Source organism: Mus musculus, chromosome 15 (assembly GCF_000001635.26).
Source record: "Mus musculus strain C57BL/6J chromosome 15, GRCm38.p6 C57BL/6J".
NCBI lineage: Eukaryota > Metazoa > Chordata > Mammalia > Rodentia > Muridae > Mus > Mus musculus.
Window position 1 is genome coordinate 89492786 of NC_000081.6, and position 13173 is coordinate 89505958.

A 13173-nucleotide genomic window follows, 5' to 3' on the forward strand; every position below is an offset into this window, starting at 1 on the left:
TTACAGTCTCAGAGGTTCAGTCCATTTTCATCCTGGTGGGTAGCATGGAACAGTCAGTCAGTCATGGTGTTAGAGAAGTAACTGAGAGTTCTACATCCAGATCCTAAGGCAGTAGGAAGAAAGAGACTCTGGCCTTGGTATGGGCTCTTTGAAACCTCAAAGCTCACCCCCAGTGAACAGTTCCTGGAATAAGACCATACCTTCTAATCCTTTCAAATGGTGGTGACCAAGTATTCAAACCTATGAACCTATTGAGGGCCATTCTCATTCAAACCACCGTGCTTCACTGTCTCTGTCTCAAAAAACTAGAGGTGGCTCAGCAATCAACTGTGTGTCTTGCTCTTGCAGAGGACTTGAGTTTGGGGTGGCTCACAAACCTCTTTTGATGTCTCGGTTACCTATGCTCCCATGCAAAAGCCTACACAGATCCACATATATGTGTAATTAACAAAATAAATCTTGAAATATCAAGCCGGGGCAAGGCAAGATATTTTAATGAAAAACAAAGCAGTAACATTACATGACAGACATGGGAAATTTCTAAGGGATGTACTTTCACGAAGATAACTGAAGACCCAGAGATGTTAAAGAGCGAGAAGCAAGAAAGAAGAGGCAGCGAGGGAACTGGCCATCATAAGATGAAGTCTAAAGGAGTGCTCATTGTTTGACCACAGGAGCAGTAACAAAAACAGGTAATTTTTAAGTTAAGCAAAATGGGCAACACCCTATAGACCCTATAGACTAAGAGGATCCATTGGAGCTTACTATAAATTCTTTTTATCATATGTAAAGGGATACTAATTAGTTTAATGATTATAAACTATATAACTTAAGTGTAGTCGTGACTCTGAAAAGAAAGACTGTATCACTTCCAAAACAATGAGAGGAAGGAGAGGGAAACAAAGAGAGCTTGATCAATTAAACGGAAAGTGGAAACATAGAAAAGCGCCACACAGAGAAAGGATAAGCACAAAACAAATAATAGAAATTAATTAAGATGGTCCCTCAACTGAAGAATGGATAAAGAAAAGGTGGTACGTCTACACAATGGACTACTATTCAGCTATTAAAAACAAAGACATCATGAAATTTGCAGGTAAATGGATGGAACTCCAGATGATCATCCTGAGTGAGGTAACCCAGACCCAGAAAGACCCGTATGGCATGTGCTCACTTATAACTGGAGATCAGCCATAAAGTGCAGGGTAACCATGCTACAAGCCAAAGAAGCCAAATTAGAGGGAAGGTCCAAGCGAGGATGTTTGAATCTCATTTGGAAGGGGGGGTAACATAAATCTGCAACTGGTGGGGGTGGGGAGGTGGAGGGCATCTCGAACACTTGACAGAGACCTGGCATAGGGGAGGTGCCTAAGAATCAATGAGGGTGACCTTAGCTGTGACTCACAGTCTTGGGGACATGGAGCCTGAAGAGGACACCTCCTGTAGCCAGGTAGGAACCCCAGTGGAGCGACAGGGACATCAACCCACCTACAAAACTTTCCATCCAAAATGTATCCAGTCTACAAGAAATGTAGGGATGGAAGATGGAGCAGAGACTGACAGAATGGCCAACCAACAACTGGCCCAACCAGAAACCCATTCCATGGGCAAGCACCAATCTCTGACACTATTAATGATTCTGTGCTATACTTGCAGACAGGAGTCTAACATGGCTGTCCTCTGAGAGGATCCACCCAGCAGCTGACTCAGATGGATGCAGAGACCCGCAGCCAAACAGTGGATGGAGCTTGGAGACTCTTATGGAAGACTAGTGGGGAAGGATTGAGGGCCCTGAAGAGAATAGGAACTCCACAGGAAGACCTACAGAGTCAACTAACCTGAATCCTCGAGTCTCTTAGAGACTGAAACACCAACCAAAGAGCATACAAGGGGTGGACCTAGGTCTCAGCACAGTTGTAACAGCTATGCAGCTTGGTCTTCATGTGGGTCCTGAACAACTACAGAGGGAGCTATCCCAAAAGCTGTTGCCTGTCTATAGGATATGTTCTTCTAGTTGGATTGCCTTGTCTGGCCTCAGTGGGAGAGGATGTGCCTAGCCCCGCAGAAACATACTGAGGTAGGGGCAGTGATCGGGATGTAAAGTGAATAAATTAATTAAAAAATGATCATTAACACACACACACACACACACACACACACACATATGGTGAGAGAAATAGATATATAGATATATTGATAATAGATATATAGATACAAATGCTCACACTGGTTTTCATTTTTAATGCTTAAAAACATGTATAGTATATATTAAACCTTAAAAAATTTCAAACGATTTTATGAGTTTTGTGCTTAAACTTTATGTATTTGCACTGAATACATGCAGTGCTTCCTGAGGCCAGAAGGGGGCATCCGAACCACTGGAGATGGAGTTACAGATCCTTGTGAGCCATCCTGTTGGTGTTGGGAACTAAACTGGGTCCTGTAAATGCTCTTAATCACCGAGCCATCTCTCCACCCTTTGTTTGTTTGCTCTGTTTTTGTTTTTGGAGACAAGGATGGTCTGTGTAGCCCCGGCTGTCCTGGAACTCACTCTGTAGACCAGGATAGTCTTGAACTCAGAGATCTGCCTGTGCATCACCAGGCCTCCCTTGCTTGGTTTTTTTTTTTTTTGAGATGTAATTTCATTATGTAGTCCAGGTTGTCCTAGAAAATCCTAGGATTTTCCTCCTTCGGCTTCAAGATACAAGGAAAATCTTCACAAACTGCACAAAGACCAGTATTGTCCAGACCATCTTTCCTGGGTCATAATGCAGGTAGAAATCATTAATAGCTCGTCCACAAACTATATAGTCTCCATTTGAAAATGTAAACAAGCATATTCTTGTAACCCCCGACCAAAAATATATAACAGAAAACTAAAAAATGAAATAAAAATATTACATATCAACACCTATAACTCAGACGACGAGTGGAGATTACCCATGCTGAATGTTTGTGAAGAACTTAGAAAAAAAAAAGAAATGAAACACAAGAAGTGAATCAGATAACTATCAGATAAACTCAAAAGCAATGTAGAGAAAAACAAAGTAGCATAAAAAAAGAGCTGAGCAAACCCAAAAGCTCGGAGGCTGACGGACTGATGGCGGTGAGTTTGAGGAGGCCTGGGATACATCGCAAGACTCTCGCTCAAACATCGAAGAGCAAAAAGCTGAATCTTAAGAGATTCTTATTCCTAGAGGAAGAAAAATCAGACTCAAGATGAGATGGAATATGAATATACCTTTAGCTATGACATAATCAGGAATAATAAATACACACATGCACGTGCGCGCGCGCGCGCACACACACACACACACAGAGTGGGGATCTAGACAGCTTATAGTCAATCAATTTAGCACTCAGAGTTTCACCTACTCCACAGTGAGGAGGTCTGAGCAGAAGTTGGGTGTAGTCTTCTAGGGGATGGTTTAATCTCCGGCTTACTTAGACAGCCAACAAGCTGAGCTGCACTGTGTACCAGGGCTTGGACACAGCAGAACCAGAGAGGCTAATAAGACCCGTCTCTACAGGGGGCCCACCTTCTGGCAGGGAAAGACAGATGCTAAGCAACAACAAAAAGGCATCACAGTGCCTTGAAAGACAATGGCAGCCTTACAAAAGAGAAAGCAAAATCTGCACAGAAGTGAGCAATCGGCAAAGAAGCACGGGGTGAGGTGGGTTCACAAAGGGAGAGATGCAGCCTGGGAGAGGAAAGGCATCTTGGAGATGGCCTGGGTGAGCTGAGTAATAGGAGGGAGAAGGATGCTTGCAGGAATGATGGATGGAAGGAAGGAAGGGATACCCACGGATGTGGGAGAGAGGCAAATTACCTAGCAGACAGAGGAACCGACAGGGCCAAGCAAGGTCAACCAGAGGGCCAGTGGGTACGAATGGAAGTATGAATCACAGGCCAGAGTAAACTTAGGGTGTGGATGTGCTGAGCATGGAGATTTGGGCATCTCCAGGGGATGCTTAAGTAGTGGACCCATGGAAGTGGCCTGGGGGCAGCTGCAGGAACAGGGGGCTGAGGACGACTGCTGTGTATTTGCTCCCAATCCCATCCACATGCCCTGCACTCGTTACAAATCTTTCTCCACCCCCAAGTCTTTTGAAGCTGTGTAACCGAAAGTGCACCAGGAGGAGGGGAAGAAGTGTGTGGCTAGCCAAAATAAGATCTTTCCAGAATTTTGGCCCTGGTGAAAGGAAGGAATAAGCAAACCACCCTGGCATTTGAAGGTAGGGCCAAGGCAGTGTCCTGTCACCTTCCCTGGGAGATAGGGGGTCAGATGGGCCTGAGGGAGGGCAGCTGGGGCTGCTCAAGTGGCTTGGGAGAGGTAAGGAGGAACCTGAAGTTATCCTCAACAAAATAATTGCTAAAACACCTCTATCCTATTAATTAGCTCTCCAGGAACCCATTGGGAAAGACACCCATGTGTTTCTGGGCATTGTTACTGTTGTTGTTTAGCAGGGAGCAGGCTGGGGCACTGTGAGATTCACTAAGAGTGGGCCAGGCACTGTGCAGGCCACAGGCTTGATGTCACCCTGGGAGTGTGAAGGCTAGTTGGGGCCAGAGATGGGGGTCAGTCTGCAGGTAGCTGGTTAAAAAAAATACTTTCTCCCCCCAAAGCTTGGCAACAAAGATCAAACATAATTAGATTCACTCAGCAAGGGAGGTCAGGGGAGGCTTAAGGGCTCCCACGAGGTCCAGTTTGGGATAGTAAGCCTGAAAGGGTAAGACCCAGGGCTCTGGGTCCATTCAGGTCAAGGACATGTCTACAGAGTGCCCAAGGCTGGCCAGCTGCCTGATTGAGGACATGGGATTCCTCCACTCCTGTCTTATCACTGGTGATCTCTAGCCATCATTTTCCACCAGCAGGCAGCTAGTTTAGGGGAAAGGGGAGCTGGAAATAAAAGATGGGTGGAGATTTTGATGGGAGGGACTGGGTTTAGCCAGAGGGAGTTGGGGCAGGGGTCAAGGCGGAGAGGAAAGAGGCAAGGGAGGAAGATGTTAGAGACTCCAGGGTCAGGAAGCAGAGTTTCCTCTCTGGGTTGGAACACAGGAAACCCAGCCCCGAGCTTCCCAAGGTGCTTCCTGGAGATAAGGGAGACTCTTTCCTCTCCTGCTCCTCTGACATCCTGCCCTAAGCCCTAGGGTACCCTAAGTTGCACCACTCAGGCACACCTTGGGAGGGGCTTGGAGGTCAGAGCCTACTGGGGCTTCACTTCCCCAAGCACGGAGGGGTCCACCCAGGCTTGAGGGTAGCAGGGAACAGACGTACAGAGGCACTGGAGACTCAGCTCTGCCGGGTAAGCGGGTTTTTTAAGGGAGGTTCTTTAGGGAGAAGGCTCTCCCTCAAGGGGTAGGGATGTGGGAGTGAGCCAGGTGGTCCATGGAGGACAATGCTGTGTGGTTGCGATTGGTCAGAGAGCCCTATATGGAGTCATGAAACATTTTGGGAAAGTGGAGGATCCGTGGGGGAGTGCAGGCTGTTCTGGGGGGGGGCAGTCTAAGCCAATCACTGTTCTGTGTGGGGTGAGGGCATTTCTGAGGTGACCCAGGTGGTCAGGGGGTGGGATCTGGGGAGGCTCTATCGTGTATAGGACCAGGGTAGTCCAGGGTTATTCCTGGGATGCGCAGGAATAGCCAGTTTTGTGGGCGATCCAGGGTTGCTCACGGAGAAGGTAGGAGAGGCTGTGGCTAAGGGGATGCTTTCTGCCACTGGCAGAGTTCCCGGCCAGGCTGCTCCACAAAAGCTGTCCAGTTTGTGCCGCCACCGATGAGTGGCTCTCTGGGGCCTTTAGGGGGTGAGGTGTAAGTCTAGGTATGCGGGAGAGTGCAGTGGAAGGCAGTAGACACTACCGAGTAGGGCAATTCATCCATTCAGGGGCTACACCTTTCTGGGCCTTGGGAGCTAGGCCCCCGTGCGTTGGGCACTTCCGAGGCAGCGCCGGGCTAAGGCTGGCACGCCACGCGGGCGGCGCCTGAGTTGGTTCACTCGCAGCGCTCCCCTCCCCGCCCACTCGTCACCCCCTCCCGCGTTGCCACGACAACGTGTGAAACTAAAATTCAGTTCCCCGCCGCAGGTGGAGACTAGTGGCGCCCCCTCCCCTAAGCCTTTCCTCGTAGGTCGCGCCCCCAGCCTGCTGTCGCTAAGGTGACGGGGAGGGGGCGACCAGCTGCAAGGTTGGGCTACCCAAGGTGCGGGAGGCCCGCAGAGTCCGGACAGACTCCCCAAACTCGGTTGTGGTGGGGGCCGAGAGGAACACCCTGGGCGCGGTTAGAAGGGTTGGTCTGGGGGGAGCTCCCGTGGACTGCAGCTCCGCCCTGCTCGCGCCTGGGGTTTGCAGCCCTCCGACTCCCACCCAGCACCGTGCTCGGGTGACCCCACCACCTCCTTGGGGTCTGGAGTGGGGTCGGCAGACTGGGGAGATTTCCACCCCGGGTCACCAATTTTCCTGCTTGTCTCTCCCTCTCAGTCGGCCTGTGGGTCCTCTTGCCCCGACGCGTTCCCCACCCAGCTCTAGAACCCTCCGTCACCCCAGTACGGTGGTCTGCGACGCTCGCCTGCAGCGGAAGCGCGGCGTGCCATCCCCCCGCTGTGTCAGCCACTCCCCCTCGACAGCCAACCCCCCCCCTCTTCGGCGCGGGCCCCCGGCCCCCGCCCTCTGCACCACACGCCCACGCCGCCCCGACCCCGCGGGGGACCCCAGTTTCCCGGCCCCGGGCTTCCCATCCCCGCCTCCGGCGCGGCCCCCTCCCCGCCTCCGCTCCGCTCCGGGCTCGGGCCCCCTCCCCCCGCCGCCCCCGCCCCCGGGGAAGGCAGGCGCCGCTCGAAGCCGGGGCCGATGCAGCTAAACCGTGCCGCCGTCGCCGCCGCCGCTGCGCCTGCGGAGCCCCCGGAGCCGCTGTCCCCCGCGCTGGCCCCGGCCCCGGCCCCCCCCGGCCCCCTCCCGCGTAGCGCGGTCGGCGGGGCTCTTGCGGGGGGTCAGGGGGGGCCAGGGCGCCGCGCGGAGTCCCCGTGCGCTCCTCTCTCCGCCGGGAACAGTCCGGGCCCGGGCGCTAGCACCGGGATGGACGGCCCCGGGGCCAGCGCCGTGGTCGTGCGCGTCGGCATCCCGGACCTGCAACAAACGGTGAGCCTTTGCGATCTCGCCGTACCCCTGTGTGGCCCGCTAGCGGTGACCCCCGCCGGGCGCGCCCTGCGCCAGGACCCCCGGCCGTGGCCACTCGCCCCTCCCCCGCCGCCTCCGCGGGACCCTCCCCATCGCCGGGGCGGGGCCCTGGAAGCCCAGCCCCGGGGCGGGGCCTCGGCCTCTGCGCGGTGGCGCGGGGTCCCTGCTCTCGCTCCCCAACTAGCCCTCCAAAGCGGGGCCCGGGGCGCGGGGCCCTGCGCCCGCAGGTCCGGGCTCACGACTCGCTCCGCTGCAGAAGTGCCTGCGTCTGGACCCAACCGCGCCCGTGTGGGCCGCCAAGCAGCGTGTGCTCTGCGCCCTCAATCATAGCCTTCAAGACGCGCTCAACTACGGGCTATTCCAGCCTCCCTCCCGGGGTCGCGCCGGCAAGTTCCTGGATGAAGAGCGGCTCTTACAGGACTACCCGCCTAACCTGGACACGCCCCTGCCCTATCTGGAGGTGCTGGGCCGACTGGGGTGGGGGTGGAATGGAGCGCTCAGGGTGTGATCTTTGAGCTCCGTGGCTGGAGCAGTAGAAGGGCAGGCCGGGAGGAGTTGGCGACAGGCGCGGTGGGGGGCTGTGTGCAGCCTGAGCAGTGTGCTGAGAGACCGAGGTGGGTACACCTCGAGTGCAGTGGGCAGGGTGAAGTGCAAGCTGCCTGTGTGGTAAGTGGTGTGTTGCAGCTTAAGCATGGAGAAACAGTGTGAGCGCCGTGTGTAGAGCGCTTGCAGCGAGCAATCTGGACAGCACACAATGAGCACATGCATGCCACACATGCACTGCACTCGGGGCGTGTGTGTGGTGCGAGCGGTTTAAGAGTGAGTGCGTTAGGGGTCATGTGGTGCGAACAGTGTCACTTGTGTGCACATTTGCCTCCTCTTGCCACTCACTCCCATGTCTTCTGAGGTTAGCCCAAAATAATATTAACACCATTTGTGACATATAAAGGTGATTTGAGTGCCATTCCATAGGGACGGAGACCTAGTCTCAATAGGAAGGGCTCGTCCTGTGTGTGTGTGTGTGTGTGTGTGTGTGTATACACCAAGGTCAAAGTTGGTCTGACCCTCATGGAATTTCCACCAGGAATTGGGTTATTTCTACTTGGAGTGGAAGTGTCTAGGAGAAGCTTAGTTTCAGATCTTGGGAGAGCAGTAGAGTTTTCCAGGTCCCAGTGGTGGAAATGAAGCTGACTTGAGCTGTGGGCCCACCAGGCCATTAGTTGGCCAAGTACTTCTCTGGACTGCCCATCGTTTCTGGGTAGTAGGTGGTCAGTAGCTGTCACTTCATTTCTGTCCACTCTGTACGTGTGTGTCTGGGACTTGCATGGCTGTGCGGGAGTGACACTGTGGGCAGGAGGGAGGCAAGCAGCCCGAGGTGGTAGCCACCTCTTGCTCACATGGGCCTGTGTGGTAGTCTTCTCCCCACCTTTTCTTTATCTGAGCAGTTCCGATACAAGCGGAGAGTTTATGCCCAGAACCTCATAGATGACAAGCAGTTTGCAAAGCTACACACAAAGGTAAGGAGGCAGTCCCTGGAGGGGACTCCCCATGGCCACTGACTGTCCCCATGCTGGCTTGACCCAGCCTGCTTTTCCCCCCAAGTTGATTTCAGGGCCTGAGCTGGAGCTGGGCATGCTGGGTGGGCACAGGCTCCATGCCCATGGCTGGTCCAGTGATAGGTTGCAGCTTAATCAGATATTGGCTGGTGTAGGGGTGAGAGCCTTGTTAGAAGCTTGGGGGCTGGGGGGGGGGCAGGGCAGGGAAGCCAATAAGCATCCAATGTGTTGGCTCTGAGAGGGCAAGAAGTTCTCTATATAAGGAACACAAAATTAGGTAGCTCATGAATTCTCTTCCAGGAGGGATTTGCTACACATTTTACAGGTGAGGCAGAGGGCTTGAGTCACCTGCTGTGACTGCCCGGTGAAGCTGGCTCAGATCTGTCTGACTAGGTAGGCCCTGTGGCCTGGGTACACTTAACCTGTATAGTGTCTTTGCATCTGGGACCTACTCCCAGATATAGAGTATAGGGCCTGACTCTATTCACTTTCTTTTTGAGGGGGTACTAAACCCCTCCTGGGTGTCCAGGGGGCAAGGTGGGTGTCACAGCCCCTTTCCAACTCCCCCAGTTCTGTGGATCAATGGGAATTTGTTCATGGGATACTTTCTTGATGGGCTCTGGAGTATAGGGAAAGGTCTTTGTGACCCCATCTGTGGTCCTAGATCCTTACGCTTACTTGAAAGACTTTCCTGCTGCCCCAGGACAGGTGACAGTCAATGGCCATGGCTCTATGCTGGGTAGAGACCATGTCAGAGAGGTCTTTGTCTCTCCCTCCACCAGCCCTTGTGTGACCCTGGCACCCTGGGTTCTCCAGCTCTTTTCTCAGGTGCCCGTAAGACATGAGAGCCACTTGCCTTTCAGAAAGTCATTTGGTTTTAGGATGGACCTGGACTTCTGACTGCAGCCCTGTCCCCTGGCTTGCCTGGGGTCCGGCTATCCCTAGCTCTCTCTGTTACCTTGGGGCTGGCTAAGGTCTTCCTAGAGGATTTGCATAGCTTCTTGTAGGGTTTGAGCACCCTGACCCATGATGCTGGTCCATGAGGCACCCTTTTCTGTCTGTGGTATAAGCTGCTTGTGAATGCCTGGGCTGGGACTCCTTGCCCTGTGTGGCTGGCACCTGTACCACCAGACAAGGCCAGTCAGTGAAACTTTGCCGGGTGAAGGACTGGAAGGCAAAGTCATGTCATAGGTGTGCCAGGGGTGTACCATGGGATGTAGGAGGAGCTAGTAAGATGGGGTGGAGGAATGAGACCAGAGTTGTTAGGATTTGACACCTGTCAGAATGGCCTCAGTGTTCTTTTAGGCTGAGGGAAGGGACTCAGTTGGCCCGTGACCGGGGTGACCAGGCTGGGATGTGAGAGTGACCAGGCTCAGGATGACACTGTTGAGGGTCTGCAGGGAAGGGATTTGAAAGTACACGGGTCCAGCCAAGCTGGAATGAGACCTGAGGTAAGAGTATAGGGTTGAGGATGAGCAAGCTAGGTGACAGGTTAGACACATTGGGGTTAGGGACAGGTGGCCTGGAGCCTGCTGGAGGATGTCGGGTGATGCTAGGATGACCCTAGCTTTGGCACTCAGCTGACTTGGATTGCTCATGTTCTAGGCAAACCTGAAGAAGTTCATGGACTATGTCCAGCTACACAGCACAGATAAGGTGGCCCGCCTGCTGGACAAGGGGCTGGACCCCAATTTCCATGACCCTGACTCAGGAGGTGAGGAGAAGAATGGGGAGGGGCTGTGTTTTTGACCGGCTGGGACCCTAACCTTCACTTATGTCCCATTCCAGAGTGCCCTCTGAGCCTTGCGGCACAGTTGGACAACGCCACTGACCTCCTGAAGGTTCTCCGCAACGGCGGTGCTCATCTGGACTTCCGGACCCGAGATGGGCTGACAGCCGTCCACTGTGCTACCCGCCAGCGGAACGCAGGGGCATTGACGGTTAGTGAGGGCAGGACCCTGGTCTGGAGGGACTCAAGGCAGAAAGCTGGGATGGGCATGGATTTTGAGGTGCCTTAACCCTCAGACCCTGCTGGACCTGGGGGCTTCGCCTGACTACAAGGACAGCCGCGGCCTGACGCCCCTGTACCATAGTGCCCTAGGGGGCGGGGATGCCCTCTGTTGCGAGCTGCTTCTCCATGATCATGCACAGCTGGGGACCACTGATGAGAATGGTTGGCAAGAGATCCATCAGGTGAGCAGGGGGACCTAGGCTGGGGTCCAGGCTGTATGTAGGTGGTCCTGGCCTCTGTCTGGGATACTTCACACTTCTCTTCTCCTCAGGCCTGTCGCTTTGGACACGTGCAGCACCTGGAGCACCTTTTGTTCTATGGGGCCAACATGGGTGCTCAGAATGCCTCGGGAAACACAGCCCTGCACATCTGTGCCCTCTACAACCAGGTACATCTTGAGTCTTACCCCTCTGTGGGCTCACTTACATTTTCTGTATGTTGTAAAAGGGTGACTCCATGTGTGGATAGGATGCGCCTGCACCTAGGTGACTGAACATCCCAGCTCGTGTGACACTCCATGTGTAGGTTCTGTGCCCGGTCTGGTTACTGGGTAGTAGTTCCTGGGTGGCCCACTTAAAACACATCTGTTCTCTGAACACACGTATGTGGCAATATATCCCCATGAATGTTCTTAGCATCTAGCTCTCAGATGAGAGCTACTTACATAGGTATGCGCTGACGAGTTTGTATGTGTGAGTGATTCTTGCCCCCTGTACACCACGTGTGTGTCCTGCCATGGCCTAGCCCTCCCTTTTCTGCTGCCTGGTGTGATTGCTGCTGTCTCCTGACAGGAGAGTTGCGCGCGCGTCCTGCTTTTCCGTGGTGCCAACAAGGACGTCCGCAATTACAACAGCCAGACAGCCTTCCAGGTACAGGCTGAGCCCGGGGCGGGTGGGGGGCGGTTGCTTATGAGTCCCTATTGCCACTTGACTTTGAACCTTGACTCTTCTTCAGAGGGCAAAAAGGGAGTGCTCACTCACTTTCAGGACTGCCACGGAAGGTGGTTTTATGAGTGGGCTAGTGTGGTGCCCAGAATGTGAGGGAGGGTTTGGTGTGGTGGTTCCTCCTGCCATGGAAAAACATCCGATGACTCCAGAAATCTGGGAAAGAGCCAACTGGAGAGGGCAGAAAGACAGGTGTGGTGGGCCTGACTCCCCAGAAGCAGAAAGGGGTGCGGGGAACAAGGCTGAGATGGGTGTGGTCTGTACTACACCTGACTTGACCCAGGTTATAGTTCTGAGCTGTTTGTCAGCCAGGCTGGTTGGCACTGGCTAGCCAGGTAGCTATCATCTCTGCGGCCTGGAGTTTTGCAGGAGTTGAAGGTGTCGTGGGGATTCATGAACCTTGAAAGTAGCAGGGAAGGGGGTGTCTGTTATTCTTAGTTGGAGCAGAGGCCCCCTGAGGATGTCAGAAAGGCTATGTCTGGGAGTTCGAGGCAGGGGATGAAGGTTTGAGCACACCCAGAAGTAGATACGCCCGGACCTATTAGCTGTCCGGATTTGGGGGACTCCGGAAGAATGAGGGCTGAAAGATATGGGGCTGAGACTGAGATAGGAACTGTGGCTGCATATAGGGGCAGATAAAATGTTCTACCAGTGTGAGCAGATCTGTTCATGTTTTAACTCTAAGCCCTGTGTCCCAGAAGCACCCCAGGACTTAGGCGGATAACGGTAGTCGGCCAACCCTAGTTACTGGCATCCTTGTCTCTTGTCTTTAAGAGGTGAGGTCCCAGTAGACATTTTGGCTTGACTTGAGAGGAGAGTGGCTTTGGGAGGATCCCAAAAGTAGGAGCAGCTGGGGTGGGATCAAATCTGGGTTGCTGAGCCTCCTTCCTTGACCTCCATGTCTCCCCCCGCTCTCCCAGGTGGCCATTATTGCAGGGAACTTTGAGCTTGCCGAGGTAATCAAGACCCACAAAGACTCCGATGTCGGTGAGTTCTGCCCCACTCAGCTCCTTCCTCGAGGTGCTGTGCTTGTCATAGGCAGTGGTGGTGTAACAGGACCCCAATATGTCAAGACCGTTGTCACCAAGTGACCTCTGCTGACACAGGAAATGAGATGAAAAAGAGCCTGTGTGGACTGAACAGAATTCTTGGTCAGGGCCTGGAGCAGGTCTGGGCTCTGGGCTGGAAGAGCCTTGGGCCCAGCAGGGCTTGGGCTTCCCATTAGGTGCTAGGAAGGGTCTTCTGAGACCAGGGGGTGGTAGATCTCACTCCAGCCTGGAACATGGCTGGGGTTAGCTTCCTATGACTTTCTATGTGACAAGATCCCATGAACATAGCCGACGAGAAAAAAAAATCACAGGGGTGTGGATGAAGACCGACGTGGGGATAGGCTTGTGGCTGGCGACTTGGCCAGCAGGTTTGAGCTCCCAGGAGGCAGCGCTTAAAACAAACTTGGCATATGTGGAAGTCCTAGCAGGAGAGCCAAAAG

At 53.7% G+C, this 13173-nt stretch overlaps 1 protein-coding gene across 11 annotated transcripts in view; it reads left to right on the forward strand.

Moving 5' to 3' along the window:
• The first annotated feature begins 227 nt into the window (after positions 1-227).
• The window catches only part of Shank3 (SH3 and multiple ankyrin repeat domains 3), a 67249-nt gene continuing 54303 nt past the window's right edge, over positions 228-13173 (forward strand). For 10 of the 11 annotated variants that reach the window (XM_030248673.1, XM_006521224.4, XM_030248675.1 and 7 more), the window contains exons 1-10: positions 228-5307; positions 6478-7134; positions 7430-7633; positions 8619-8690; positions 10335-10443; positions 10518-10669; positions 10755-10922; positions 11012-11128; positions 11532-11609; positions 12605-12671. In XM_030248673.1, the coding sequence (XP_030104533.1) occupies positions 6847-7134; positions 7430-7633; positions 8619-8690; positions 10335-10443; positions 10518-10669; positions 10755-10922; positions 11012-11128; positions 11532-11609; positions 12605-12671 (1255 nt within the window). In that variant the 5' untranslated portion in view covers positions 228-5307; positions 6478-6846. Of the gene's footprint in view, positions 5308-6477; positions 7135-7429; positions 7634-8618; positions 8691-10334; positions 10444-10517; positions 10670-10754; positions 10923-11011; positions 11129-11531; positions 11610-12604; positions 12672-13173 lie in introns of those variants that run through there. The other variant, NM_021423.4, reaches the window with a different exon arrangement.